General features: G+C 39.3%; 1 protein-coding gene across 5 annotated transcripts in view; it reads left to right on the top strand.

Annotated features, from left to right (window-relative positions):
• FER (FER tyrosine kinase) overlaps nucleotides 1-26,676 on the top strand; it is a 447,462-nt gene that overhangs the window by 338,034 nt on the left and 82,752 nt on the right. For all 5 annotated transcript variants that reach the window (XM_043464502.1, XM_043464503.1, XM_043464505.1 and 2 more), the window contains one exon: nucleotides 8,877-9,000. In XM_043464502.1, the coding sequence (XP_043320437.1) occupies nucleotides 8,877-9,000 (124 nt within the window). The remainder of the gene's footprint in view (nucleotides 1-8,876; nucleotides 9,001-26,676) is intronic.

The following is a 26,676-nucleotide window of genomic DNA, read 5'->3' as shown; positions in this document are numbered from 1 at the left end:
TGATCTACTTTTTTATAGTATTAGAAATCTAGTAAGCTTATTATTGAAGTATGTTACAAGATACTCTTGCATTGATCTCTTGCATTCCTATTCACCTTAGTGGGTATGCCAAGAATACAAGGCCCTGACTGATCTTTACCTGGGCCATTTCTCAGGGGTGTGTTTGTAGCGAACAGCTTCTAGGGATAAGGTAACGTCTCCCTCTCAGACAAAGAGCAGTCTTGCTTTGTTGTTGTTAACTGGTTCAATCACTAAGTCATGTCTGACTGTGAGCCCATGAACTACAGCATGTCACACTCCTCTGTCCTTCATTATCTCCTGGAGTTTGCTTAAATTCATATCTGTTGAATCGGTGATGCTATCTAACTATCTCATCCTCCGTTGTTCCCTTCTCCTCCCGCCTTTGATATTTTATCATCTGCGTGCATGCTAAGTCATTTCAGTCATGTCCGACTCTGTGACCTCTTGAACTGTAGCTTGCCCATCTCGTGTGTCCTTGGGATTCTCTAGGCAAGAATGAGTGAGCTGCCATTTCATACTTCAGGGGTTTCTCCTGACCCAAGGATCAAACCTGCATCTCTTACGTCACCTGCATTGGCAGGCAGGTTCTTTACCACTTGTGCCACCTGTGAACCCCCAAATGCCATTTGTTGTTGTTCAGCCACTAAGTCGTGTCTGACTCTTTGTGACCCCATGGACTGCAGCACGCCAGGCTTCCCTGTCCTTCTCTGTCTCTGAGTTTTGCTCAAGCTCATGTCCATTGAGTCGGTGATGCCATCCAACCATCTCATCCTATGCTGCCCCCTTTTCATCCTGCCCTTAGTCTTTCTCATCCTCAGGGTCTTTGCCAATGAGTCAGCTGTTTGTATCTGGTGGTCAGAGTATTGGAGCTTCAGCATCAGCATCAGTCCTTTCAGTGAATAATCAGAGTTAATTTCCTTTGGAATTGACTGGTTTGATCTCCTTGCAGTCCAAAGGACTCTCAAGAGTCCTCTAACACCACAGTTCGAGAGCATCAATTCTTCGGCGCTCAGCTTTCCTTATAGCCCAACTCTCACATCCATACATGATCACTGGGAAATTCACAGCTTTGCCTAGATGGACCCTTGTCGGCAAAGGGATGTCTCTGGTTTTTAATATACTGTCTAGGTTTGCATAGCTTTTCTTCCAGAGAACAAGCATTTTTAAATTCCATGGCTGTAGTCACCATCCACAGTGACTTTTTGGAGCCCAAGAAAAGAAGATATGTCACTGTTTCCAGTGTTTCCCCATCTATTTGCCTTGCAGTGATGGGACGAGATGCCATGATCTTCATTTTTTGAATGAGTTTTAAGCCAGCTTTTGCACTCTCCTCTTTCACCCTCATCAAGAGTCTTTTAGTGCCTCTTTGGTTTCTGCCATTAGGGTGGTGTCATCTTCATATCAGAGATGGTTGATATTTCTCCAGGCAGTCTTGGTTCCAGCTGGTGATTCATCCCGCCTGTCATTTCCTATGACGTACTGTGTAGGCTTGCTTACTGCCTGCTAAAAAACAGCAGCTTTTTGAAACTCATCATTCCTCTCCCAAAACACATCTTACTTTGTGTTCAAGGATCCATATATGCCTAACCCACAACAGCCCCCTGCTGTGCTGTGACTGCTAAAGTTATTTATCTCTGACCCATGAGAAAATAACAGTTTAACTTATTAGTTTATATAGAGGGTGAAATACTAGATCAAACAAAATATAACACATACAGAAGAGCACACCAATTATAAGTATAGATTATCAAAAAGTATACATACCCATGATTACCATTTTCTGGACTTATAAAATAGTATTACACTTAAAATTATACTTATAAAATAGTATTACACTTAAAATTAAGAGGATAAATTTGTAAGTGTTTTTACCACAACTTTTTAAAAAGTGAAAAAAGATGCTCCTGTTTTTTGTAAATTTTTTTTCCTCAATACTGACATTCCAAACTCTTTGCTGCACTGTGTTTTTTAGAAGTGTAAAGTAATACTTTTTAATTAATTTTGATAGTTTCACAGTTTGTAAATGTGTTTATGATTGAAACCTTTGCATAAATTAAATTCTGGCCATATCCAACAGAAATGCATAAACATGAAGATATAAACATGTTTCTAATTACTTTAGAGAATAAGATTATATGATAGTTTTTATAAAGTAGTCACTGATTTTATTGCTTTCAGGGACTTAATGTCTCTAAAATATCTAGCCTATGATAAATTCAATTTCTAAAAATATTGTTAGCTTTTATAAACATTTTTTTCTCTTATGAAATTTAAATGTACTTTTGAGTTGATCTTTTTATCCCACATCTCTTTAAAAATCTAAGGAAACTTGAATTGATGCCTCTTTCTTTTTTCTCTGCAGGTTTTCCTGTAGTAGATAGATACATCAAAATAAGCATTCCTTTGAATTTTTTATTTAGAAAAAAATGCCTTTGTAGCATCTAAGTATTTAAAGGGTATTCCAGGAGCCAACCTCTTTATACACCTGATCATCCTGTCCATTCTTATCTTTATATCAAAGGCAGCTTTCAGGGGCATAACAGGCCACAAAATAGAAAAGTAGGTTGTTTGGCATGAAAGCAGGGAGAGACAGTGGAATTTCTTTGTCTTGGTGGCAGATGGTGGGTTATGGATGGGAGGAGACCAAGGGTTTATGATCTCACTCTTCGAATGTTTTTTCTGTGTAAGTATGTGTGTCAGCCTTAGCACTTAAAATTAATTGGTGAATTTACCTTTCCAGCTTCCTCCTTGAATATTAAAAAATGGCACTACTGAGCCATCATGCAAAAAAGAGAACACAGTGAATAGTAAAATCTTGGTTGAAAGTAACCCAGGCAGTCATGAGAACCTTTAAATGAGAGGGACTCTAGCTGTATGAAATACTGAATAATACCTTAAAACAAGAGCCAGCCAGCCTTTTCTGTAAAGGACCAAGTAGTAAGATGTTTAGGCATTGAGGGCTGTCCAGTCTCTGGCCATCCTCAGCTCCACCATCAAAGCTCGAAAGCATCTGTAGGCGGCGTGTAAAGGGATGAGTGTGGTGGTTTTCCAATAAAACTTTATTTACAAAAGCAGGCACGGGGCTGATTTTGGCCTCTTCAGGCCATAGTTTGCAGTCACTTGCCTTAGAGTTTCAGTTATAATATATCACCAAAATTACCACCTTAAAAGTAAAAATCAAGTGAGTTCAGCTCTCTCCTCCACAATGTAATAAAGCTGATTATCTCCAGAGTGCTTTCTGGAAGCCGACGTTCTGAAGCTCTATGAAACCTGACTCTGCATCTGTCCTGGCAGGTCAGATAATGTCTAGCAAGATTACAGCTGGTGCCCCTTGAACCGGCAAGTTAAAAGTACTGTGAAATGCACTCTTATATTTCAGAGAACTGTTTTCACTACCATTAGAGAGTTATGTTCTTAGAGATCATCTGCAAAGGAGAAATGCCAAAGGCCCCGATACCCTGCAGTGCTGGCAGAGCGTGGTTATTAAGGAAGCTCATCTGAAAAGATGAATGTCACGCGTTAATCTAAACTGGGAAAAACACTCTCAGCGCTGCCTTTGGCTCCGCTGAACTGCACGGGGAGCACGCTCTTCAGCAGGTGCTGCTTTAGAGAGGAGCGTGGCATCAGAAAAGCCAGTGTCCTTGGAGTCACTTTCAGCTTTTCAGGATTGCGTGTTTCTCATCTTCCCTCACGGACTGACCCATGTCCAGCTTATTACCGAGTCTTTTCAGATCTAGTGCTGTGGTCTGTGTGTGTGAGAGTTCTTGGAAGAAGCCCTCATCACCTCGATTAACAGCCAGCACATTCTCCTGTCTAATCTCTCTTTCCATGAAAGCTGCCTTTCCTGCGTGTACCCTGCATGTAGCAGTCGGTATCAGCGGCTTCACTGTCTGCAGTGATGCTTTCTTCGTGTTTTGACTTACCTCCTGTTACACAAAATCTATGCTGTGTCTCACAGAGCACAGATTAAGTCAGCACTCATTGTTATGATTGTTATATAAATTTGTACCCTCCTGAGTTTTGATGGGCTGGCCCACAGACAGAAGTCTAATTAAAGAGAAGAAAAGACCAAAAGTTTATTTTTTAATAACAACTCTGAACAATGACATAAATGGATCCTCCATAATAACTCTCTATAATTTAATACTTGCTTTGATTATGAACCTATTTTAAATGTGTATGTGAACACAACTAAACCAAACTTCTCTGGAGTAAATTGATATCCTAAAAAACAAGGGTAATGAATTATGCATTTTATATATCACTAGGGACTGGTATCTCTTAATTTAATAACCTTTAAATTTATTTGAAGATAAATTAAGATCTCTACTTGATTCGGTGACAGAAAGTCATTAGTGGTATAGCCTTGATGATCCCTTTTCCCTAATGACAAATTGATAAATTAGTATTCTTGTTTACATAATAATCTCTACGAGTTTGTTTAATATGATCGGTTCCTCAGAGTCCCATTAATACTGAAAGAACAGGTAGGATCAGATTTTCATAGCAGAGCAAGAAACCTTTGAGGAAGAGCTGTTAAGAATAAAACAGTCTTCTATTCTCTTACTAAATGTTGGCTGCAAACAAAATAAAGCACTTTTATTTATTATTTCCTGCTTGTTCTAGGCATTTAATATATCAATATATAGTATCTTTTTAATTCTCAATATCTTCTAATACAGTTATTATTTTATCCATAAAGAATCGTTGAGTGGCTAGTATGGGAGTTATGTCCAAAAAAATTATAGAGCTTTAATTTGTTCACTCAATTCAAAAATCTAGAAGAAAGTCATTCTTGAGGCAGCATTTGATCTGGTGGCTCAAAGATGCCACCAAAAGCTGTTCTCTTTCCCTCACTCTTCTGCTGTCCACGGTGACAGCTTCATCCCGAGGCTGCCAGTCTGTGTGGTACTACATGCTGTGCTGTATACTTCCACTTGCCAAGAAGCTCCTTTCCTGGTACTTCTCTTAAAAAGCTGCTTTCATTCATCCTTTAAAAGTTATCTCCTGTATCCCAGTGGCCTGAATTAAACAGTGTACCTACCCCTGAGTCTGGCTTCCCTGGTGGCTCAGACGGTAAAGAATTCATCTGCAATGTGGGAGACCTGGGTTTGATCCTTGGGTTGGGAAGATCCCCATGGAGGAGGAAATGGCGACCCACTCCAGTATTCTTGCCTGGAGAATCCTATGGACAGAGGAGCCTGGCGGGCTGCAGTCCTTGAGGTCCCAGAGTCGGACATGACTGAGCCACCAAGCGCACATCCCTGAACCAGTCACTTGGAAATGGGACTCCATTGATACTGGGTTAAGCAAATCTAGAATCTCCTTTAGTGCTGAGACAAGATGAATACTCTCCAAAATGGGAGAAAGGCAGTGAGGTGAGTGAGGAAAACTGATGTGTGACAACCAGTCCTTGCTACAACGGTTCTGGTTTTATATGCAAAATAACTTCAATAAAAATAGTAAGTTATGCTAGTGTTTATTGTGAGTACCATATGCTAGGTAGACATTTGCTTCTTGGTTTAGATACATTTTGGTCATCAGAACCACCTTGAGAAATAAAAGGAATTAATCCTTATGTTGTAAGGAAGGTTAGAGAGATTGAACAGTTTACCCCAGGTTACATAGCTAGTCACACCTAGATTGGTGTGGCCTAATTATCCACACTCTTTTCACCATGTGATGCTGTATCATTATTAAACTAGGTGTTCTTTATAAAAACATTCTAAGAGTTGTGTTAGAAATTCATCACTGAAGAAATCTAGAAAATAATCCGTCCTGTCTTGGCTTAGTGTGCTGTATATCCATACAGAAATAAGCCTTGGTAAGGCAGAGTTACACAAGAGGAGTTGTTGTCTCGTCTTACACATTTTTGAGCACCACTGTCTTACTGCAGTGGTCAGGTGGGGTACTCTAGGCTGCATGCGTACATACATACATACGTATGCAAGCATGTATGCACATGTGCTGCATATATGATTACTGGAAAGATCGCACATTCTAAGAGGTTCTTTCAGGTGGCACAGTGAAAATGACAGAAGATTCACCAGGTAAGAATGCTGGAGGGGGTTGCCATGCACTCCTCCAGGGGGTCTTCCCGACCGGGGGATCGGACCTGCGTCTCTTAGGCTCTTGGTTGGCAGGCAGGTTCTTTACTACTGACGCCGCCTGGGAAGCCTCTGTTGCTCTACAGTCTCATCTATTAAGAATTGCTCCTCTGCAAATTATTTTTTACAATGATGCAGTTTGTAAGGCAGTGGTGTTAAGAAGCATCTTATCAAGGTGTGCTCAGAGCCTTAAATGTCCTAAGTCTTCCTTTGGCATCTGCAGAATTGAATGGCCTCTGTCAGGTGCCATCGATAAGAGACTCAGGGTTATTTCTAGCACGTACTTGAGAAACATAGTCCAACCATGGGAGGGGAGCTAAGGAAGAAGTGACAGAAATTAATAAGAAATTTCATATGTAGATTGTCTTCATGGGTAGCTTATAAGCTACATGGAGGAGATTGTTTTTTACATTATTTACTCATTCATCCGAGAATGCTTATTGAAGTATTATGACATGCTAGACATCCTGTGGTGTTTGCTGAAATTAGCCGACTGACTAGAGGTGCAGTTCTCTTCACTGGGTTTATAGGTTAAGGAGGAAAAGTCTAAATTTAAAAAGGGCTTATTGAAGTATTATGACATGCTAGACATCCTGTGGTGTTTGCTGAAATTAGCCGACTGACTAGAGGTGCAGTTCTCTTCACTGGGTTTATAGGTTAAGGAGGAAAGTCTAAATTTAAAAAGGGCAGGAGGCAGAAGGAAAAGTGCTGAATGTGAGCTAATTTTGGAAAGAAGAAATACTAGGATTCCGCAGAACACAGAGGTTATGTCATATGCTGCTTTAATCAAATTCCAGGAAAGATTTTTTTCATTTGAAAGTTCTTCCACAGCTTAAACAAAATGCTGTATGGTTTCAAAATTAGAAGGGTGCGCTTCTTCTAAACTGGGCCAGCGTATCAATAGATGTATCTAACGGTATATGAGAATATTGGTCCAGGAAGTAACTTGAACTAAGTATTGATTTCATGTCCATTTTAATAGACATTTTTTGCCTATTAAAGTTGAAAAATTAGTGGTTAATTTTGCTGTTTACTGTTGCATTTAGGTTTTGTTTGTTTTTTTTTTTTTTTAAGAAAACCAAGTCAAATTCGATAGAAGCTATTTCAGTGATGTTCTTAGTAATAAGTTTGATATTCTCTTTGGAAGAACAGAAGAAAATAAATGATCTGACACCATTAAAATTACTTTTGAAACATATAGCTTATTGATTTTGTAAATAGTCCACCTAAATTTGTGTAATGCTTGATTTATTACTAGGGGAAAGAGATTAGAAAAAAAACTTTCTAAGGAGAGTTAGGCCTGTGTTTGTTTTCTTGAGATTCTCATTAAAGAAAAAGCCATTTAATCTTCACCTCTAGAGTTTTTCTGTTTAAGGAGGCTAGATCCCTGGTGAAGAGTATCAGAAACATCAGGAAATGACAATTAAAATACTAATCCTTCTTGCAAAACTCTGGCTTAGTATCTGAGGTTCTAATAGAAAAAGTAGGAATGACTGTTTTTAGAGAATGTTCATTCAATGTATTTTGACTAGGTTTTGTTTTACTTTGTTTAATAATGCAGTACATTAGCAAGGAAAAGTAATCAAGCTTTAACCTTAATGCCACGCCGTTAGTGATTGTGGTCTAAGGCCGCCCTGTTTAGTCTGGTAGTCACTGACCATATGTAGCTCCTGAGCTCTTGAGTTCTGAAATGCATGCTTCTAAAAACTGAACTTTGAATTTCACTTAATTTTGAATGATTTAGATTTAAAATTTAATTTCCAGTACTATGATTCAGTTATTGGAAAAATTTAAGTATAATATTTTTGGAACAACCTAGGTATGGGAATCTACATTTTTTTAACCATGAATTTGATGAAATCTAAATACAGGTCAAATATTTCTGATGGAAATTTGCATCTAAATTGAGATGGCCCATAAATGTAAAATATGCAACTTGTTTTAAGGAGATAAGATGATAAAATGTAAAATATTTTCCACCATAATTTTATAATAGTGCATGTTGATTTAATAATATTTTATATATAATGGGGCTAAAGAAAATATGTATTAGTCACTTTCACCTTTTCATTGTTGTTACTTTTTAAAATGTGGCTACCAGTATATTTGAAATTACTAAGTGGCTTGCATTACATTTCTTTTGGAACATGCTGGTTTGAGGAGTTTCTCTCAGATATCCCTGGAATCCATTTGATGCATGAAAATGCAATCTGGCTCAGCAGCTTTATCAAACTCATAGCCTTTTTTCTTTCTGTCCTACTATATTTGTCTTGGTGTTAGTAATCTCAGTTTTTTAAGCAATCACTGAATCTGGTAACTAATTCAGTATCATTTACTTTTTTATTTAATTCATAATAATTATAATCTTTTATCTGGTATTAGAGACAAAAAGATTTCTTAGAAAATTTTAGCTAGGCAGCTTGGTGAGCAGTGATGGCCAAGGGAAAAGTGTGACTGAATGTTATTGTGTGTTGGTGACACACAGTGGGGGCCCTTGCAGTGCTTAAACTGCACCTGAGAAGACTCAGTGTCTGCTTTCCAATGAGACGTGTTCTTTTTCTTTCCTTTTACACTCCTCCTAAATGAGCAGAAAGTGTGGTTGAATGTGTAGTCTGGAAGGTGTATCTAACAGGTGAGATGTGTAATATCTAATAGGTGAGATGTGTAATATCTAATAGGTGTAATATGTAGTATCTAACAGGTGTGAATGTGACTCTCATCACCATCTCTTGCTGTTGATCCTTCCAGGAGGTGATTTCCTCACGTTCCTGAGAAAGAGGAAGGACGATATAAAACTCAAACAGTTAGTGAAATTTTCATTAGATGTTGCTTCTGGTATGTCCTATCTCGAGAGTAAAAACTGTATACACAGGTAAGGAGAATATTTTTAAAACATTTCCAGTTCTGTATATAGGCTATTAGAAAACTGATGTATTTGCTATCATGAAGCAATGAATTTTCTTTCACAACATGTATTTCTTGTTGGTTTTCATATTTTGTGTGAAAGCATTCTTTGACATCTTAGAGAAACACTTGTTTTCTATCTTCCTGAGGTAAGTCCTTATTAGACAATTATTTACTAATTAAAAATTTATTATAATCATGAATAGCATGGTGATAAGATGTGCCTCAAGTTAATTATATAAGCAGCTATAATCTTATCAAATAATATTGTTTCATGTGTTACTCCCCTTTTTAAAAGAAATTACTTATAAAGTTATAGAAAATCTTAATAGTAAAATAATTTATGACTGTGTATGTGGCCAAGGGTAAAAATATTTTAGCACACTAGTTATTTCAAAGGAGATTTTAGCAAATTTGCTCTGATTATATTAAGACCAGCAACTTGGTCTTAATTCTTTATAGATTGTGGTTTTAGTTGCTTACAGATGAAAGTTTTTTATTTTTCCGCTAAATGTGAATAAAAATTAAGATCTCTTGCAGGATTCATGTCTGAGCCTAAATATGGCTGCGTATATACATGAGATGAGGTTTAGGATTTGATGCAGTTTTTATCTGCTGGAAGCAGCACACGATACTGTTTAACATGGGGAGAGTTCACTGTCAGATGCAACCATTATGTACATTAAGCTGGTTGGTTATTGAGATGTATTTTTCCCTCATGTGTTTCACCATGTAGCCTTTGACCTAATATTCTGGTGAGGTTGTACAATGTAGAACTGCAGCAGAACAAAGTTATATTCACCTAAAATATACATTTATTTGATCTCAATGAACAATTTTGACTTAATGCCCCAGCTGATTTTGCTTAGTATTCAGTTTTATTCTGAAACTAAAATTATAGCTTATGTTTCAAATATGGTTCAACAATCACATGTGTTAAAATGCATTTCAATAGGAATATTCAGTTCAGTTCAGTCACTCAGTCGTGTCTGACTCTTTGCAACCCCATGGACTGCAGCACACCAGGCCTCCTTGTCCATCACCAACTCCCGGAGTTTACTCAAACTCTTGTCTACTGAGTCTGTGATGCCATCCAACCATCTCATAGGGATATTATATTTCTGGAAATTAAGACAGCAAAAACTAAGCCACTATCATATTCCTGTTTTACTTTCTATGAATAGTGACTGTCTTTCAATAAATGTAGATCGAATCACAATGTAATAGATATTTGAAAAGCCTTTAAAAAACTGGTTTTGGAAAAGAATTGTATAATCATTTTGTTACTTTATGTTAAAAGTAACAGGAAAGGATTGCCCTTTATTTAGAGAAAACCTGTAATTTTGATTGCTCAGGTGTTAAAGTTACTTTGGGTATCAAATGCTCTACTGTAGTTTTTATTCTGTCTCAGATTTTTTTTAAACTGCTAGACTGTCTATGACTTTAAACCATAATAAATACCCATTCTTGAAATGTTGTATTGTCAGTTACCAGTAAAACTCTTTAATTGCTGGTGTGTTGTGGTTGAGGGAACTGCTGATTCAATTTCTTGCTGCTTTTTAGTGATGGCTTTTTTTGCAGATGGATGACTGTATTTTTTTTTTAAGTGCTTCTATTATCAGAATTGAAACCATTCTAAATTGCTGATAATTCTAAATTATCCCACTTACAAAATCATAACATTATCTGCTATAATTTTTATTTTCTCCTTTTGCTTAAAAATGTTCATGCATTTACAAATTTTTGAAAGTCAGCCCATGCTTGAACACATATCTGAGAAGACTGTACATAGTCCTGTACCGTTTGCCTGTGAGGAAGGCTCCTAACTGAGCATCTTGAACGATGGTGCTGAGAGCAGGTTTGACAAATAGGTCTCAGCGACTGGTCGCAGCTGTCTGTGCGGTTCATCGAGAAGGATTCCAGGGTCAGTGACGGAGCCCAGTGATTGATTAGTCACATCTGTTAGGGTGCTCACAAGCATTAACACAAAACCCCCAGATTTGTCATCTGTCATATACACACATAATGTCTTTGTCTTTAGTTTCATAAATATTTTGGATATGATATTTTACTAGCTGTATTCTGGCAACATGTAATATCTTTCTATACTCACTTTCACTGATAACCTAAACTATCTACTGTTCTTCTCTTGTTAATCATGATTATTGGATGACTTACAATATCTCTAGCCAGTGGTCGTTTGTTCCTCTTCACACTTATGTAAATGATCTTTTGGATGAATTCAGTATTTTTTTTTTCATTTTAGTATCTCACCAATACATGATGCTACATTGAGAAAGTAAATTGTTCTTTCTACTGAATTTTTCATGGAAGTGACTTGTGCTATAGAACCGTGTTCTCTATGTCTAATTCTGTGGTAGCACTTGTAATTGTGGAGGTTTAATTGATTTACGTTTAATAGATATACTCAAGACATGCATTTTTTTCTCCTAAGAAATAAAACATATATATATATATATGTAGTATATAGCATAAATATATAAATACAACATATATAGTATATACTACAGTGAAGAGTATTTTTCCTCATTGGAGAAATTTTAGTGAGGTATTTCAAAATTCAATTAAAATTCCTAAAGTGTAATTGAAAGTTTCCTTTCAGTTTTTCAGTAAATGAAGAAAGACACCAAGCTCCATTCCTAACATCCCCAAATATATACAATACATGTCCATGACTTCTAAAGTGTTTGTCCTACAAATCAAAGCAAAATATTAAATATGCTCTAAATTTTATATGAAATTGTAAATTTATAACTGTTCACTGATTAGAGGTCACTGGAATTCAGAACCTGAAAATAGTTTTAGTTGTGTCTCCCCAGAATCATATCTTCACTTTGGTGGGGGAAGCATTTCTTTACTTTAGCTTTGTTTTGTTTTGATTACCATGAGAAGAGCAGACAGTGTTTCAGTATAGATAAAAAAGTATGACCTATAAAATGGGGACAAGTAATTGTGTAAAGAAGTGGCCTGCTTTGGGAAAATGTTCCTGTAATTTCCATTTCACTTCCAGAAGCATTCTCTTGACACACGAAGTTTCTAATTGAAACCATTTCTGTTTATAGTTAGAGTGTTGGACATTTTTTTTTTCAGTTCAGGTGAAATCAACCCCATTTACTTTATAATTATTCAGTGCTTACTTGGCTTCAATGTGACTTTTTTCCCCTTCCTTTTATGTCATACGAATATTTGAAGTACACTGACAGACTTGGAGAGGGGATGTTACTTACAATGGCATTAGATTGCTGGGTGTCACTCTATAAAAAGTATTACACCTGATTATTCTTAATGTTAAGCGGGTTGAGGGTTGACCTTATACTAGATTTAAATGGTAATGGCATTTATGGTTTTATTGCTGATGAGTTCTACTGCAAGATTTATTTTTATTTGGGTTTATTTTTAAGAACTGATTTTGTGCTGTGTTCTTTGTCAGTGAAAAGTAAAGGAGGATAAACTCTTGAATGCCATGTATTTGAGTAAAAGACCATACTCTGTTGGGAGTGTTGGAAGCATTTCTTAATTTCATGATATTGTATGTCATTGTCAATGCCAGAAAAGGTCTTTTGGGAGGCATACTATAGAATATGATTTCTTTTTCTATTTTAAATCTTACACTGATTCCTCTTCATTTTCAATTACTCTACCACAATGATGTTTTTTTTGTTATGAAGTAAGATTAACAACTCTACAAATTAAAGTATATAAGATTACAAATATTTTATTGTTTAGTAACGGTTTTGTTTGTGCATTGAGAAAAGTGATGTTTCCAGTACTTCATAAACATGGATGGTAGCCTGTTCTGTCCCAGGGTGATAACAACATGAGAATCATGGTCCCCGCCTTCAGATGGACATAGTAGAAAATAATGCGACGACACACTCAGTTTAGTGACAACATGCACAAAATACCATAGGCGTGATATCAAGAATGTCTGATCTGATGTGTCATTGTGGGAGCTATGGTGGGGAGTAATTGGAAAGTTTTGTGGAGGATATCGTTTGATACTTGATGGGTTTATCACTGAATGCAAGAGGAAAGAATATTCTCGCTGCAGGAAGTTGACAACAGAGTTTTGTATTTCATGAGAAGGCGTGATTTAATCCTGAAGTACAGAGAGTTTGATAGCAAAATGGGAAGTCCAGGCAGCATTGGGGTGAGCCAGGTAAGCAGGGCCTTTCTTACCCAGGGCCGTGTGATGCCATTCAATTTGGCTAAACCTGGGAATGTCTAGGCCTGTGTTCAGATGATTTTAAGATGGTTAAAAGTCTCCGGTTTTTAACTGAAAAAGGAAAGTAATTTCAACAAAATTTACAAAACCTTGAAAAACATATAATCTTGTGAAAAGGTGTGAGTATGAGACCAATTTTATTTGTAAGTTTCAACGGGCAAACAAAATAAGGAAAGCTAAGACTGCCAGAAAGGAACATATTATATTTCTCTTAAATATGTTCCAGAGGAAGATTATTTCATCTAATGATTTCTGATAGGGTAGGCATGTACACTTTTTAAGACAAATGTAAGATGTCACTTCTTCTTTTTGGTTTTTCTGATTTCATATTTTACAAAGATTTGGTATGACAGTGATCATTTATGTTTTTCCCTTTCTTGAGAGTTTTTCTTTATATTTTTAAATACAACTGATTACCTAATATCTGAGTTCTTCCTAAGGTTTTAATGTATTGGTAAAGCATTCTTGTGTATAATACATCTTCATATTTTCTTTAATGTCTTCTATGTCTCATGATCTGCCATATATTTAATAAGGACAATCTTAAGATCACTTTACAGATTAAGGAATTGAGGCCCAGAAAGATTAAGCAAAGGCCACCTAGAGAATTAGTGGTAGGGCCGCTGTTAGGTCTTAAATGTGTAACTACATCCTGACACATTCCTATTCCAGTGTTCTGTCTCAATCAGGTATTCGAGATCCTAACAGCTGACATTTATTGATTACTGAATACTAAGTATTATGCTAATCAAGTGCTTTAGATGCAATATATGGAACATAAACTTCAGGAAGGCAGTAATTTTCAGCTGTATTATTTGCTCTTGAATTCCAAAAGGCTAGAACAGTGCTTGGCACTTAAAGGAGAGTGAGTGAATCCTGAAGGCAACAGTAGGTACTGTGTTGGGCCTGTTGTAACATGAGGAGAACTGTGGTTAGGAAGGTTGAGTATCTTGCCTAAGATCATATGAGAAGAACGTGGTGGACCCAGGATGTGGACCACAGGAGTTGGGTTTGAGAGCCCCCACTCTAGATCACTGCACTGGACTCGCCTGCTCGGCACAAGCCGTGGATCTTCTGACCAATCAGGAAATTCAGGGCAGAAGGTGGTGTTTGGTGTGATGGCTCAGCTTATGATCAACATCTGGTTTCTTTATGATCACGAGTGAAAACAGAAGAGGATGCTGAAGCCTGTGAAACATAATTTTAGAAAGACATAACAAGATTTTTCTGTTGTTTTTTAATGAACAGTTGCTGAAATGCAGCAGTATTTTGTTATTGCTTCTCCATTTAATTAGAGCTTGAAAATTTGTTTTTTTCATTTTTATACACTATTGTTTAGATACCCCCTTCTGCTTTATCTGTTAATTAAAAACACAAGATTAGCATAGAAATGTGATAATCTCAGTTGACTAAGCATTTATGACTGATTTTTTTGTTCTAACATCTGATTACAATTTTGAATATATTAAGCTGTACTTTTATTTTTAGCTTCTAAAACCATTTTGCTACAGTACAAAGAGAAATGCTCAGTAATTTTAAATGTCTCAAAAATATATAGTCCTCTCTACTTTAACCTTGTTTTAAAAAATATAGTGTGGGTTGGTATTCGCAAGAACACCTTTCTAAAAATTACTTATCCTGCTACTTTATTCAGTGTCAGAATTTCCTGTTGCTAGTTTCATTCATTTTCATTAAGGGATTTTTTTACCTTAAGTCACATGTATGTTTCTAGAAATGAAAAAAGACCTTCTCTTATACAGGAATCAATTAACAAATTGGCTTGAGTTAATGTACCAGAGTATCCATCTGCCTTCTTGAAAAACAGAAATGGGGGATTTGGGATAGCAGGTCACAGGAAAAATGAGTTTTGATTTATGGTTACTAGTAGAAAGATGTACAATATGTAGGATACTATTTAGGAATTCTGCTCAATCCAATAAACAGAATATAGTCCTTGAGAGGAAACAGAGGAGTACATGAGTGGTTTCCTGGTTTAGTGAGGGCCAGCCTTGTCTTGTGTTACATAGAAATGGTAGAGGGAAATTGGCCTACATCTCATTCTCTATTATTTCTGATTTTTATTCACTTAATTGCATTCTGAACCAGGAATGTACTAACTGGTTCAGAATGTCTAAAGTGATCTTTTACTTTCAGTTCAGTCCCTCAGTCGTGTCTGACTCTTTGCAACCCCATGGACTGCAACACACTGGGCCTCCTTGTCCGTCACTAACTCCTGGAGCTTACTCAAACTCATGTCCACTGAGTCAGTGATGCCATCCAACCATCTCATCCTCTGTTGTCCCCTTCTCCACCTGCCTTCATCTTTCCCAGCATCAGGGTCTTTTACTTTAAACAAATGCAAATAGGTGGGTCACCGTTTTCTCTTATGGCCCTTTTGATTATGAAGAACAGAAACTGCTGCAGCTAGTTTAAGCAATAGGAAGTGTATTAGAAGAAAACAGAGTTAACTCATGAAACTGAAACGACAGGAAGTTCAGCCAGCTCTGGGCGTCACTCCAGTTAGGACCTGGGAAGCAGTCAGAAGCCAGAGCATATTTTCTCTCTGCTCACTCTGTATGTTCCGTTGTTTCTTCTTGCTATGTTGCTGCTTCAGTTCCCTCTTGCTCTGAAGACTACATTCCTCTGCCCCATCTTCAAAGGCTGTTCCAGTGACATACAGGTTACCACCTTCCAAGCCCCACATCTGCAGATAATGAGTTAGTTTTTGAGGTCTGGTTTCAGGTTCTTGGCAGTAAGAATTGACTGACCCAGCTTATATTAAGTGTTTGTGCTGTGCTTAGATGCTCAGTCGTGTCTGACTCTTCCCGACCCCATGGACTGTAGCCCACCAGGCTCCTCTGTGCATGTGGATTCTCCAGGCAAGAACTCTGGAGTGGGTTGCCATGCCAAGATCCAGGGGATCTTCCCAACCCAGGGATCGAACCCAGGTCTCTCACATTGCCGGTGGATTCTTTACCATCTGAGCCACCAGGGAAGCCTATATTAAGTGTTTATCCTGTTTTTAATCAATAACATGGCTAGACAGAGAAAAGTAGGCAGGATGATGTTTACATAGATTTACAGAAGCCAATTACTGTGTTGTTCTCTGTCCATGGAATTTTCCAGGCAAGAATTCTGGAGCGGGTAGCTGTTTCCTTCTCCTGGGGATCCTCCCAGCTCAGGAAGTGAACCTGGTTCTCCTGCATTGCAGGCGGATTCTTTACCATCTGAGCCACTTAGGATGGTATAATCACTCAGAGGATGGAGCCTGGACTAAGCAGGCTTTCAAAAAGAATGGCTGCCATGCATTCATTGAGTGCTTCCTATTTGGCAAGTACATTCATTATCTTATTTAGTCCTCATACTTCTATGGCCATTTATCTCTACTTTAGAAAAAATTGAGGCATCAAAGTATAATAAGTATCTTGTCCAGTGTCATACAACTGATGAGTGGAAGATCTGAGTCTAGATCGAGTGAATGACAAAGCCTAGGAAACTAAGCAGAACACTTCAACTATGTGTTAGCTGTCATTTCCTGTTTCTTCCCTTCTGTGAATATGATCAGCCACGCGGGCACCTCTCACAAGGAAACCATTTCGTTAACGATGATTTAGAGAAAGCCTCCCTGTAGGGAGGGGAGCCTCCTTTTTGTCTTCTCTCCTCTTTTCCTAGGATGATTCATCCCCGCACAGTTCCATGGTGCAGGGCTGGTGGGTTCACTCCTTCCTGCAGAAGGTTCATGCAGTCTCCTTGAGTCCTAGCTCACAACACATCCATACAACAGACAGGAGATTAAGCCCAGAACTGTGCAGTTGGGTCCACGATTACCCCAGGAATTTGGGTAACCATTGGTTGAATTAATGTTCTGAAGTAAAACCCAGTTTACACTAGAGTAGCTAGCTTTTCCTAATCATTCTGATCAAGTAGAAATTCTAGCAATCCATTAGAACACAGATGACATAGAAACAAGCTTAACCTTCTTGCTTGCTTTTTTGTTCTTGTTGTTTTCGGGGATTTTTTTTTTTTTTTTTGGTTTGTTTCCTGTTCTCTGGCCTCCAAGGCAGGATCAGAGCAATCAACATATGGAACTGGAGAACTCAAACCTAAGCCACTCTCTGGGCATGACTCACCGCACTAATACTGAGAATTACTAGGGGCTTTGTCCAGTTATTATCCTCAGTTTTTTTTATTTGATAAAACACAGAAGCACAATGAGAAGCCCTTTTCATTCCCAGATTTCCTTTTCAAGTGTCGCTCTGCCAGTCTGACTGTCTCCTTCTGCATTGCCAACTAGTCTACAAGCTTTCAGAGCCATTCAACAGCTTCAGCACAGTGGTTAAGACCACAGGTTTGGCCCTGGGACACTCGGAGTTTGGATCCTGGCTCTACAGCACATCAGCTGTGGGACTTTGGATCCCTACCCCGCCCCCACCCTCGCATGTCCTGTAACCTTTGCCCGCTTTATTTTTCATCAGTCCGTATGTGACCCGACATTTATCTGTATCTACATATACACCTCCATGTGTATAATAAATGAATAAGTATCGCGTGGTACCTGTAGGTGTGTGTGTGTGTGCTCAGTCTCTGAGTCGTGTCCAGCTCTCTGTGACCCCATGCAGCCTGCCAGGCTCCTCTGTCCATGCGATTTCCCAGGCAGGAATGCTGGAGTGGGTGGCCATTTCCTTCAGGTGCTCTTCATGGCACCTGGGATCCAACCCATGTCTCCTGAGTCTCCTGCATTGGCAAGTGGATTCCTTACCACTGAGCCACCAGGGAAGCCCACATGGACATATATAAATAAAATGAATCCTGGTTTGCTTTTTATTTTCTTCCTCAACTATAGTGTGAGCTCCATGAGGATAAAGGCTTTTACCTTGTTCATTCCTTGATGCAGAGAATAGTTACCAGCATCTAGTTTTGGTGTTCAGTAAAAGTTTGTTGAATGGATGATGATTAAAGTTACTATAATTCTGTCTCTTCCAATCTAAAAAGAAGACAATAATGTTCTATATGACATACTGATTAATGTTAGACAGGGCAAGGCTACTTGAGTAGGAAAGGGGTCTCTCGAGGACCTCCGATAAGAAACATCCCCACAGAATTTCCAGAGATCACAACTTAGCAGAAAGAGACCACTCACGTCCATACCATTGGATGGACATACGGATTAGATCCAGTTGTCTGTTTAGCCAAGGGTACAGAAACTTTGGAAAAGAGTGGCCACGTAAAGCAAAGCAAATGCAGTGTATCTCAGTTCACTTGACCATGGTTTCCAGAGTTTCTAATGATGACACAGTCTGCACAGGATAGGGCCTTACTAAATCTGAGCAGCTCATTTTCTTGCTAATGCTGTGATGTGGATCTTATGACACCATTCATGGAGTACTTATACATCTGTGTGATTTTGCTTCATGTGATATTTTAAACATTGGGCTCTATTGGTTCTTGTTGTTGTCAACAGGCTACATCCTCACCCTGAGGAAAAACAAAACGAAAGCCTAGGTATCTCCAGTCAGGTACCTCTATCTGCAGCCCATTTCTCCTCAATTTGCTGCCTTACTCTCCTTACCCTCTTAGCTGTGTGTTTCCAGCCTGAACATGTTTATGCCACACACTCGTCTAGATACCATGGCGAGTGCAGGACCGGGGAGGATGATAATTTTCCCTCTACCCTCCTAGATTCTTGACTGAGACCTCCCTATAATGGAGGTGGACTTGCTTCTAAACTTCTGTTATTCTCCTGTGTGTGTGGGAGACACCCAGGAAAACTGAGTAACTCCCCCACATAGCCCAAGCTATGTTACCTAAAGTTTAAATACCTAAAGTTACCAGGAAAAGCACAGTCAACAAGGGTAAGGCAGTTATGCAGACTTTTAAATCCATCTTCTCCATTGGTAAGAGTTTGCAGAGATTCTTTCTTCCTGGTACAGACAGGGAGAAGTGACGTGAAGTGAAGGTTCCTCGGTCGTATCCGACTCTTTGTGACTCCGTGAACTATACAGTCCGTGGGATTCTCCAGGCCAGAATAGTGGAGTGGGTAGCCGTTCCCTTCTCCAGGGAATCTTCCCAACCCAGGGATGGGACACAGGTCTCCCGCATTGCCGGCGGATTCTTTATCAGCTGAGCCACCAGGGAAGCCCAGAGGAGCCCTTAGAAATGGAAATTTCCTTCTAAATGTAAAAGCTTCTTATAAAAGGGTAACTACTTAGTTTTCAGAGCTTCTCCTGTGTCTGCTTAAATTATCAGCTCAAAATAATCTTAAAGCATAAAAGGCATATTTTGGGGTGGCAAATTCTGCTCCCTTCAGTGGTGGATAAACAAAACTCTCCCTTTATGGAGCTCACAAAAGTGAGGGGAAGCAGATAATAAATGGATTTAAAAAAGAATAAGCAAGTGAATATAAGATATTCCACACGATGGTAAATGTTATAGAGAATCATAGAATCGGATACAAGGAAACGGGAAGGTGGGGCAGGTACTGTTTCATAGAGTCTGTAAGAGAAGATCCAGAAGAGAGAGAGCGGTGAGCCCTGTGAATATCAGTGAGAAGAACTTCCCTAGCCATGGGTGTAGCAAGTTCAAATGGCCCTGAGACAGGCGCGGGTCAGGTGTGTCCAAAGAAGTCCAAAAAGGGAGACAGAAAGTGAGGTTAGAGGCTACGGCAGCTGGATCAGGTAGTTCTTGTAAATCACTGAAACGCTTTGCTTTTAGTCTGCATGAGATGGGGGCCATTGAGGACTGACTTGATCTGTCCCAGGTTTTTGAAGGATTAGTTAGAATTCTGTTTTAGAAAGAAACTCTCAGGGGACAAGTGCAGAAACAAGAAGACAAATGAGAGAGCTGTTGCAGTAATGGAAATTAGAGACAGCAGGAAGGCGGTGGTGGAGAGCAAGAGGTGTGGCCCGTTCCGGGGGCATGGTGACGGCAGAGCCGGCGGATGTGCTGCTTGTTTTATTAGACACTGGGCTTCCCTGGTAGCTCAGCTGGTAAAGAATTTGTCGTAATGCAGGCAAATTGCAGACCAGTTCCATTCCTGGGTTGGGAAGATCCCCTGAATAGGGGATAGGCTACCTGCTCCAGTTTACTTGGCCTTCCCTAGTGGCTCAGATGGTAAAGAATCCACCTGCAATGCAGGAGACCTGGGTTCAATCCCTGGGTGGGGAAGATCCCCTGGAGGAGGGCATGGCACCACACTCAGTATTCTTGCCTGGAGAGTCCCATGGACAGAGGAGCCTGGAGGCTGCAGTCCATGGGGTCACTGAGAGTGGGACATGATTAAGCACACAGCACATATTAGACATTACATGTGTGAAATGGAAAGATGACTTCAAGTCTTTACAGACATCAAACGATGATCTGCCTGCATTATTTTCCTCATAAGCTCAGGTGCCTGTAAGACACTCTCCAGTGTTTTATTTCTTGTAACTCTAGTAATTCAAATATGAATCCTTCAAACTATAATGAGCCAAATAAACACACAGCACGTAGTTTTTTTTTCCTAGTGGGAGCTTCCTAAATGCTGAGAACTGTGCCAGTGACGGAGCCAAAAGGATGCAGAGTGCCACTCCTTCTGGCATCCTCACTTTCCCACACTGACTTTATATTTCTTCTGATGGAAGAAAATAAAGGAATGTAACTTCAAGAGCTCATCTGCAGTTTTTCCATTTAATCAGACATATGTTTTCCAAATAAGATGCAGATCGTTAAGAAGAATATCCTACGTCAAATAGTACCCTTCGTCACAGACCCATTGATTTAAAGAGATAATTAAAATTAGATGTATGCAAACTTTACAACGGGTTACATTTTTACCCAGGTTTCTGGTTTTATGACTTGTAGATGAACATAATTGTTATTTACCTAACCTAATAACTTGGTATGTTGCTCGTTAATGATGCCTGTGGTTTATGTCTGATTCTTGGAGGTTTGATATCATCTGTAGAACTACAGTGACACAAGGGCAGAGATGTCATTCACTTGCTATTTTTTTAGTAAACAAAGGTCATTTCCTTCTAATGTAAGGTTATGACTTCTATTATAATTAATATTAAGTTTTTATAAAATAGCTTAGAGATAGTAGTATCTGTTTGTGGCCTATGGACAGAGAAGCCTGGCGGGCTATGGTCCATAGGGTCACAAAGAATCGGACACGACTGAAGTGACTTAACAGACACACTCACACACGTACTTATACTTCATATGAATAGATATTCTTATTACTATAGAAAAGAAACACTTGCCTATTTTGTGTTCTCAAACTGACTTTTTGATGCTGGACATTTTTTATTATGTAGCTTGATTTCCTTTTTTTGCGGGGAAGGAAATAGTGCAAATTTTCTGTGCACATTTTTCACAGGGTGCTTTTCAAATGGTAGAAGTGTGATAAATATCTGTTATATGAATGAATGAGTATGTGGGCAAATTAATGAATAAATGAAATAGGCCTCTAATCAGCTGTACAAAGTATCAATCAAATGCCATTAGATGACTAAGGACTTTCTGGGAAAACAATCCTAAATTGTTTCACCCTTAAATGTTAATCTTCTATTTTTATTTTCCACTGATTGATTTCTTTAAATGGCATAAATGAAGAAGTAATTATTGTGATATGAACCAGTATGTGTCATGCAAACACATACTTTTCTGCTGTGAGTCAGAATGAAGGTTTTAGGACGCTGAAAGTGTTTTCTTGAATTGTGTGAGTGTGAATGTCTCAGAAACTTAGTGAGACAGTGTCAGTGCTCTTCTCTGGATATTGTCAACCTCCAAGAGTCCCAGAAGGTGACTACTATCCTGTTTCAATCCATTTCCCTCTAACAGTAGTTACTTGTTATATTGACTCTGTCCTGTTGCAGACAATGATCAGGGCTTAAGAAAGCAACAGTAGTTTATAACATGCTGGAAAGTGTTAATTTTTAACAATGTGCTTCAGAATAATTGGGCAGCAAACATCAGATGTGTTGTTATGTGTTAGAGTCATTAGGCATGTATTTCTTTTCAGCCTCTTTCCTTAGGCGCCCTCTGTCCATTCACTGTGTGAATCACTAGAGAATGTGAACAGTAAGGCTAGAATAGTGCTGAGGTAGGCAGTTCCTTGCCGTTTAAGACCTTTTGTAATGAGTAACTTTAATTCTCAGGGAGCAGTATATCTCCCTTCATTCTTAAAATTCCCATTACGCTGCTTTAAAATTAGGAGTCTATTTACACATAAAGTAATGAAGGAATGAAACTGAAATAATTATATCTTCTATTTGAGATGTTTTAAAACCCAAGGCAGGACATAAACATATGACATGATACACAAATAATCTGTAAACCTCTTTGTAACCAAATGAAAGCATAATTGGTATGTAATTTAAAAATTTATTTTTTATCACATTGTGCCATATTATAAATATTTAAGACTGTTTTTTCAAATATATATTATCTAAAGGAAAGAAAATTATAATTTTCATATCATATTTATACTTAAATGTGTATCCTAGTAGAAACAATTATTGGGGTTTCTATATTTTTGCTTTATGATATCATATAAACATGCCTGGTGAAATTCCTCAATTTATTCATAATTTCTAAAGCCTTTCCATATCCATGCACTAAATTAATCAGAAACCATGTATTGAATACCTTCTTTGTACAAGTTCTCTGTTTAATCATGCTCCCTACTCTGAAGGAAAATGAGAAAATTAAAGATATTTGATAATTTGATAGAGTGTGTTGGGGGAAGGGAGTAGACAAGACACAATAATAGGATTTCCAAAGACCTTTTATAGTAGAGATTTAAAAAATAGCATACAGTGGTCTAAATTGCAAGAGCCACCCAACAAATATTGGGGTAAATTACTGAATTTCTTTTATGTGACCAGCTGTATTAAAAATAAGCTTAATTCCCAAGAGATTTGCAAATTAACTTGAACATATTTAGCAGAACTTAAACATGTTTTACTCCCCCCATGCCCACCAACTTAATTAAAGAATACTTTTTCCACTTTGTAAGTATCTGGGTAGTGAAAGCAGGCACGGGGCAAATGTTCCACAGTGTTAGTTCAGCTGAAGTCATCACATGTTTACTTACGTACTATGTGCAAGCGCACTGTTGGTGTTTGGAATATGTGAGTTGAGCACATCAGATAGGGTCTGTGTCCTCCAGGAGCTTACAGCCTAGTGAATGAGCCGTACATCAACAGGTAGTCATGTAAGAATGCATTTTAGAGGGGGTATGATCGTGTCCTGGGGCCACGGAAGGCATCGTGGAAGAAATGACGTTTGGCCCGAGAGGTAAATAACTAAAGGAAGATGGGCGAGAAGAGAAGCCATCAGCTGCGAGAGAGTGGCTTGGAGGCTGGAAGCAGAATGGCCTTTCAGGGCAGTGAAGGGCAGTCAGACCGTGAGTGGGTTAAATGCCAGGCTGAGGCCAGACTGGAGAGGCGGCGGGGCAGGCCCTGTGCGGCGGGCCCTCACGGGGAGGCTTGTGCGGCGTCTGCGCACAGGGGAGGCCACCGTGGGCTTTCCAGTAGGAGGGCTCACGCGCGTGTTCCACGCAGGGCGCTCTGGCTGTGCTGCGGAGAGTCAGTGGGGGAAGGGACGCTGTCCAGGAGGCCGGCATCAGGCCATCTCCCATGTTTCTTGTCCGGTTGGATGACGGGCTTCGCTTCTTGAAATACTGGAAGATGAGCAGGGTTTTTTGGTTTGCTTGGCTGGGGGTTGGGGGCAGGAGGGATGGGCCAGGATTGTGGATGATGAAGGGAGTTTATTTTGAGACGTGTGAATCTGACGTGCCTGTGAGGTATTTGTGAAGCCGCTGAAAAGGCAGGTGAGTGTTTAAAAGTAGAACTGAAGAATAAGGTCTGATGTGGAGCTAACAATGTGGAAATGATGAAAGCAAAATGAATGAATTAAATGGACTTGTGAATCAGTGAAACTTTGAATTACTCATGAATAAGTGAAAGAAATATTTGTGTGTAAGAGAACAATACGTCTGACTTTTTATATATATATGTAATATATATATAGGCTATCAGGTCATTTTGCCTCTAGATTTTTTAACTTAAGTGATAAATTAATTTTGTTTATTTCTGGCCGTGTGGGGTCTTGGTTGCTGTGCAGGGACTTTCTCTGGCTGCCGTGAGTGGCCCCTTTGATGCCATGCTGGGCCTCTCGTGGTGGCCTCTCTTACTGTGGGGCGCGGGCTGTGGGCGCTGTGGCGAATGGGCTCAGCTGCTCCGCAGCACGTGGAATCTTCCCAGACCAGGGATCAAACCCACGTCCCCTGCATTGGCAGGAGGATTCTTATCCGTTGTCCCAACAGGGAAGTCCCCCTGGCTTTTTTATTATTAAATGAGGAGGCAACTTCAATACCACTTTTGACTTTTGATGGTAGTATCCAATGTTTGTCATTTCTAGTACTGTTAATCTAGTTTGACAATAAAATAATTCTAGAATAATGTTTGTTTATTTAGCTTATTTGCTTACTTAAAGATTGACTTTGAGAGTTAAGTGTTTCCTTTAAAAATCTTAATATGCATTATTTCATCTTGGATAACTTCATAGTACCACAAATAACAGTGACAACTGGAAAATGTGAAATGGGAAACATTTTCATTGTGTTCAGAGAATGTCCCTAACGCTGTACAAATAAACTGTCAGTCAAAAGATTTTTATAAAAGCACCGTTCATAGAAAGAAACCGGTTTCCTTTGGAGAGTTTTTTCCTCTGGGAAGAAAACCGGGAACATAATTGACTTTGCTTCTTGGGAGTCCTGCTATCTGGCCAGGAGAGCTCACTGTCATATTTGAAATAACGTGACAGGGAGCAGTGTGGACACGGACTACAGCTTCGTGAAAGTCGCTCGGTCGTGTCCGACTCCTTGTGACCCCATGGAGTCTATAGTCCATGGAGTTCTCCAGGCCAGAAAACTGGAGTGTGTAGCCGTTCCCTTCTCCAGGGGATCTTCCCAAACCAGGGATCAAACCCAGGTCTCCCGCATGCAGGTGGATTCTTTATCCGCTGAGCCACCAGGGAAGCTTTGTACTATTCCTAAATGACTGGGACTGAACAATGGCAACACGGAAGCTGTCTCTTGTTATTTTCACATCTCAGGGCATGTATATTGGTTTACCTAAAAGACATTTCCCTAGTTTTTCTATGACTAAAAAATAAATAAGTTTAAAGAGAAATTATCTTGTGAAAAAAGTGTATTATATCTAGATTTTCTCCCTCTGTTAAGGGAGGGTTAATACCTACTTCACCATCTGCACCATAAGGTTAAATTAAGAGATAAGAAAGCCTTTGCATAAACTAAGTGACAACTCAAATGATACACAGTGGTAAAGGGCTGTCCAGTTACAGAGTAAGAGGGAGTTGTTCACCAAGTCTCTTTAGAAAATGAAAGAAAACAAAGATGGATGAAAAAATAGGTGGCTTTAAATTGTCAGTAAAAAAGGTTTGAATGAGGTAAAAGCAGACGGTGATCATTACTCTGCGTTTCGAATGTGGTCTCTGTGTAGCCACAGTAAAGGACAGACATGAGGTCCTCAACCATAGTAGTCGGAGGTCGCCTTTCCTGTTGGCAGCGGCCTTCTCAGTGAGCAAGGTCACTGCTCAGAGCTGTTTGACTGCAGATTTTCATATTTACTTTTTTCCAAGGCTTTATTTATTTAGAAGAAAAATACCAAAACAGAAAAAAGTTTTATGTGATAGCTGTTAGTTTTCATTACAAAGAGAGGAGCTAGCTTTCCCCATCATGTTTCATAGCTCCCTGTTTTAGAGCTGAATTGAAGCCATTCCAATCCTAATATCCAGTATGTGGGTACTGCTTTAAAAGGACCGTCCCCTGCAGCAGGGCCTGGCGCGCGTCCCTCATGTCCGTCCCCACGCGATCTGTGCCAGGCGGGAGGAGCAGACAGGCGGCTCTCCGATCCGACGTTTCAGATACGCTGCTTCCCCTCCGTAGCGTGAAACCTGCGCATTTTCGCAGAAATCTGTGCCCATTTCATTCATCTGCCTGTCTTTCCCGATCCATCTGCCTGTCCAACTGTCTTTTCCAGTGCCAGAAAACATGGTCGTGCTCTAGAATCCCCTAGGTTTTGAAAAGAGATAAGAATAGATTTCTGTCGTTGCTGAATGGAAAGCCAGCCCGGCGGCGCTGGAACGCGCGGCGTCTTGTTCACAGTTGCAGAGTAAATCTGGGCCGGGGCGGGGGCGGGGCCTTTTATATCACTGCTGGAGGGAAAAGTGATTTACCGCTGCCTGCCTGAGCTTGGTCTGCTCTAGCATTTTCTGCTGGTGTACCTGTGCCTTAGACATACCAAGGATCCTCAACTGCAGGAGGAAAGGGGACCAAAAAAAAAGTGTATTTTACATCTTTTTCTCACGTTTCTTAGCTTTGAGAAACGCGAG

Source organism: Cervus canadensis, chromosome 4 (genome assembly GCF_019320065.1).
Source record: "Cervus canadensis isolate Bull #8, Minnesota chromosome 4, ASM1932006v1, whole genome shotgun sequence".
Classification (NCBI taxonomy): domain Eukaryota; kingdom Metazoa; phylum Chordata; class Mammalia; order Artiodactyla; family Cervidae; genus Cervus; species Cervus canadensis.
The sequence above is the reverse complement of the archived record's forward strand: the minus strand, read 5'-3'. Positions and strand labels throughout refer to the sequence as shown.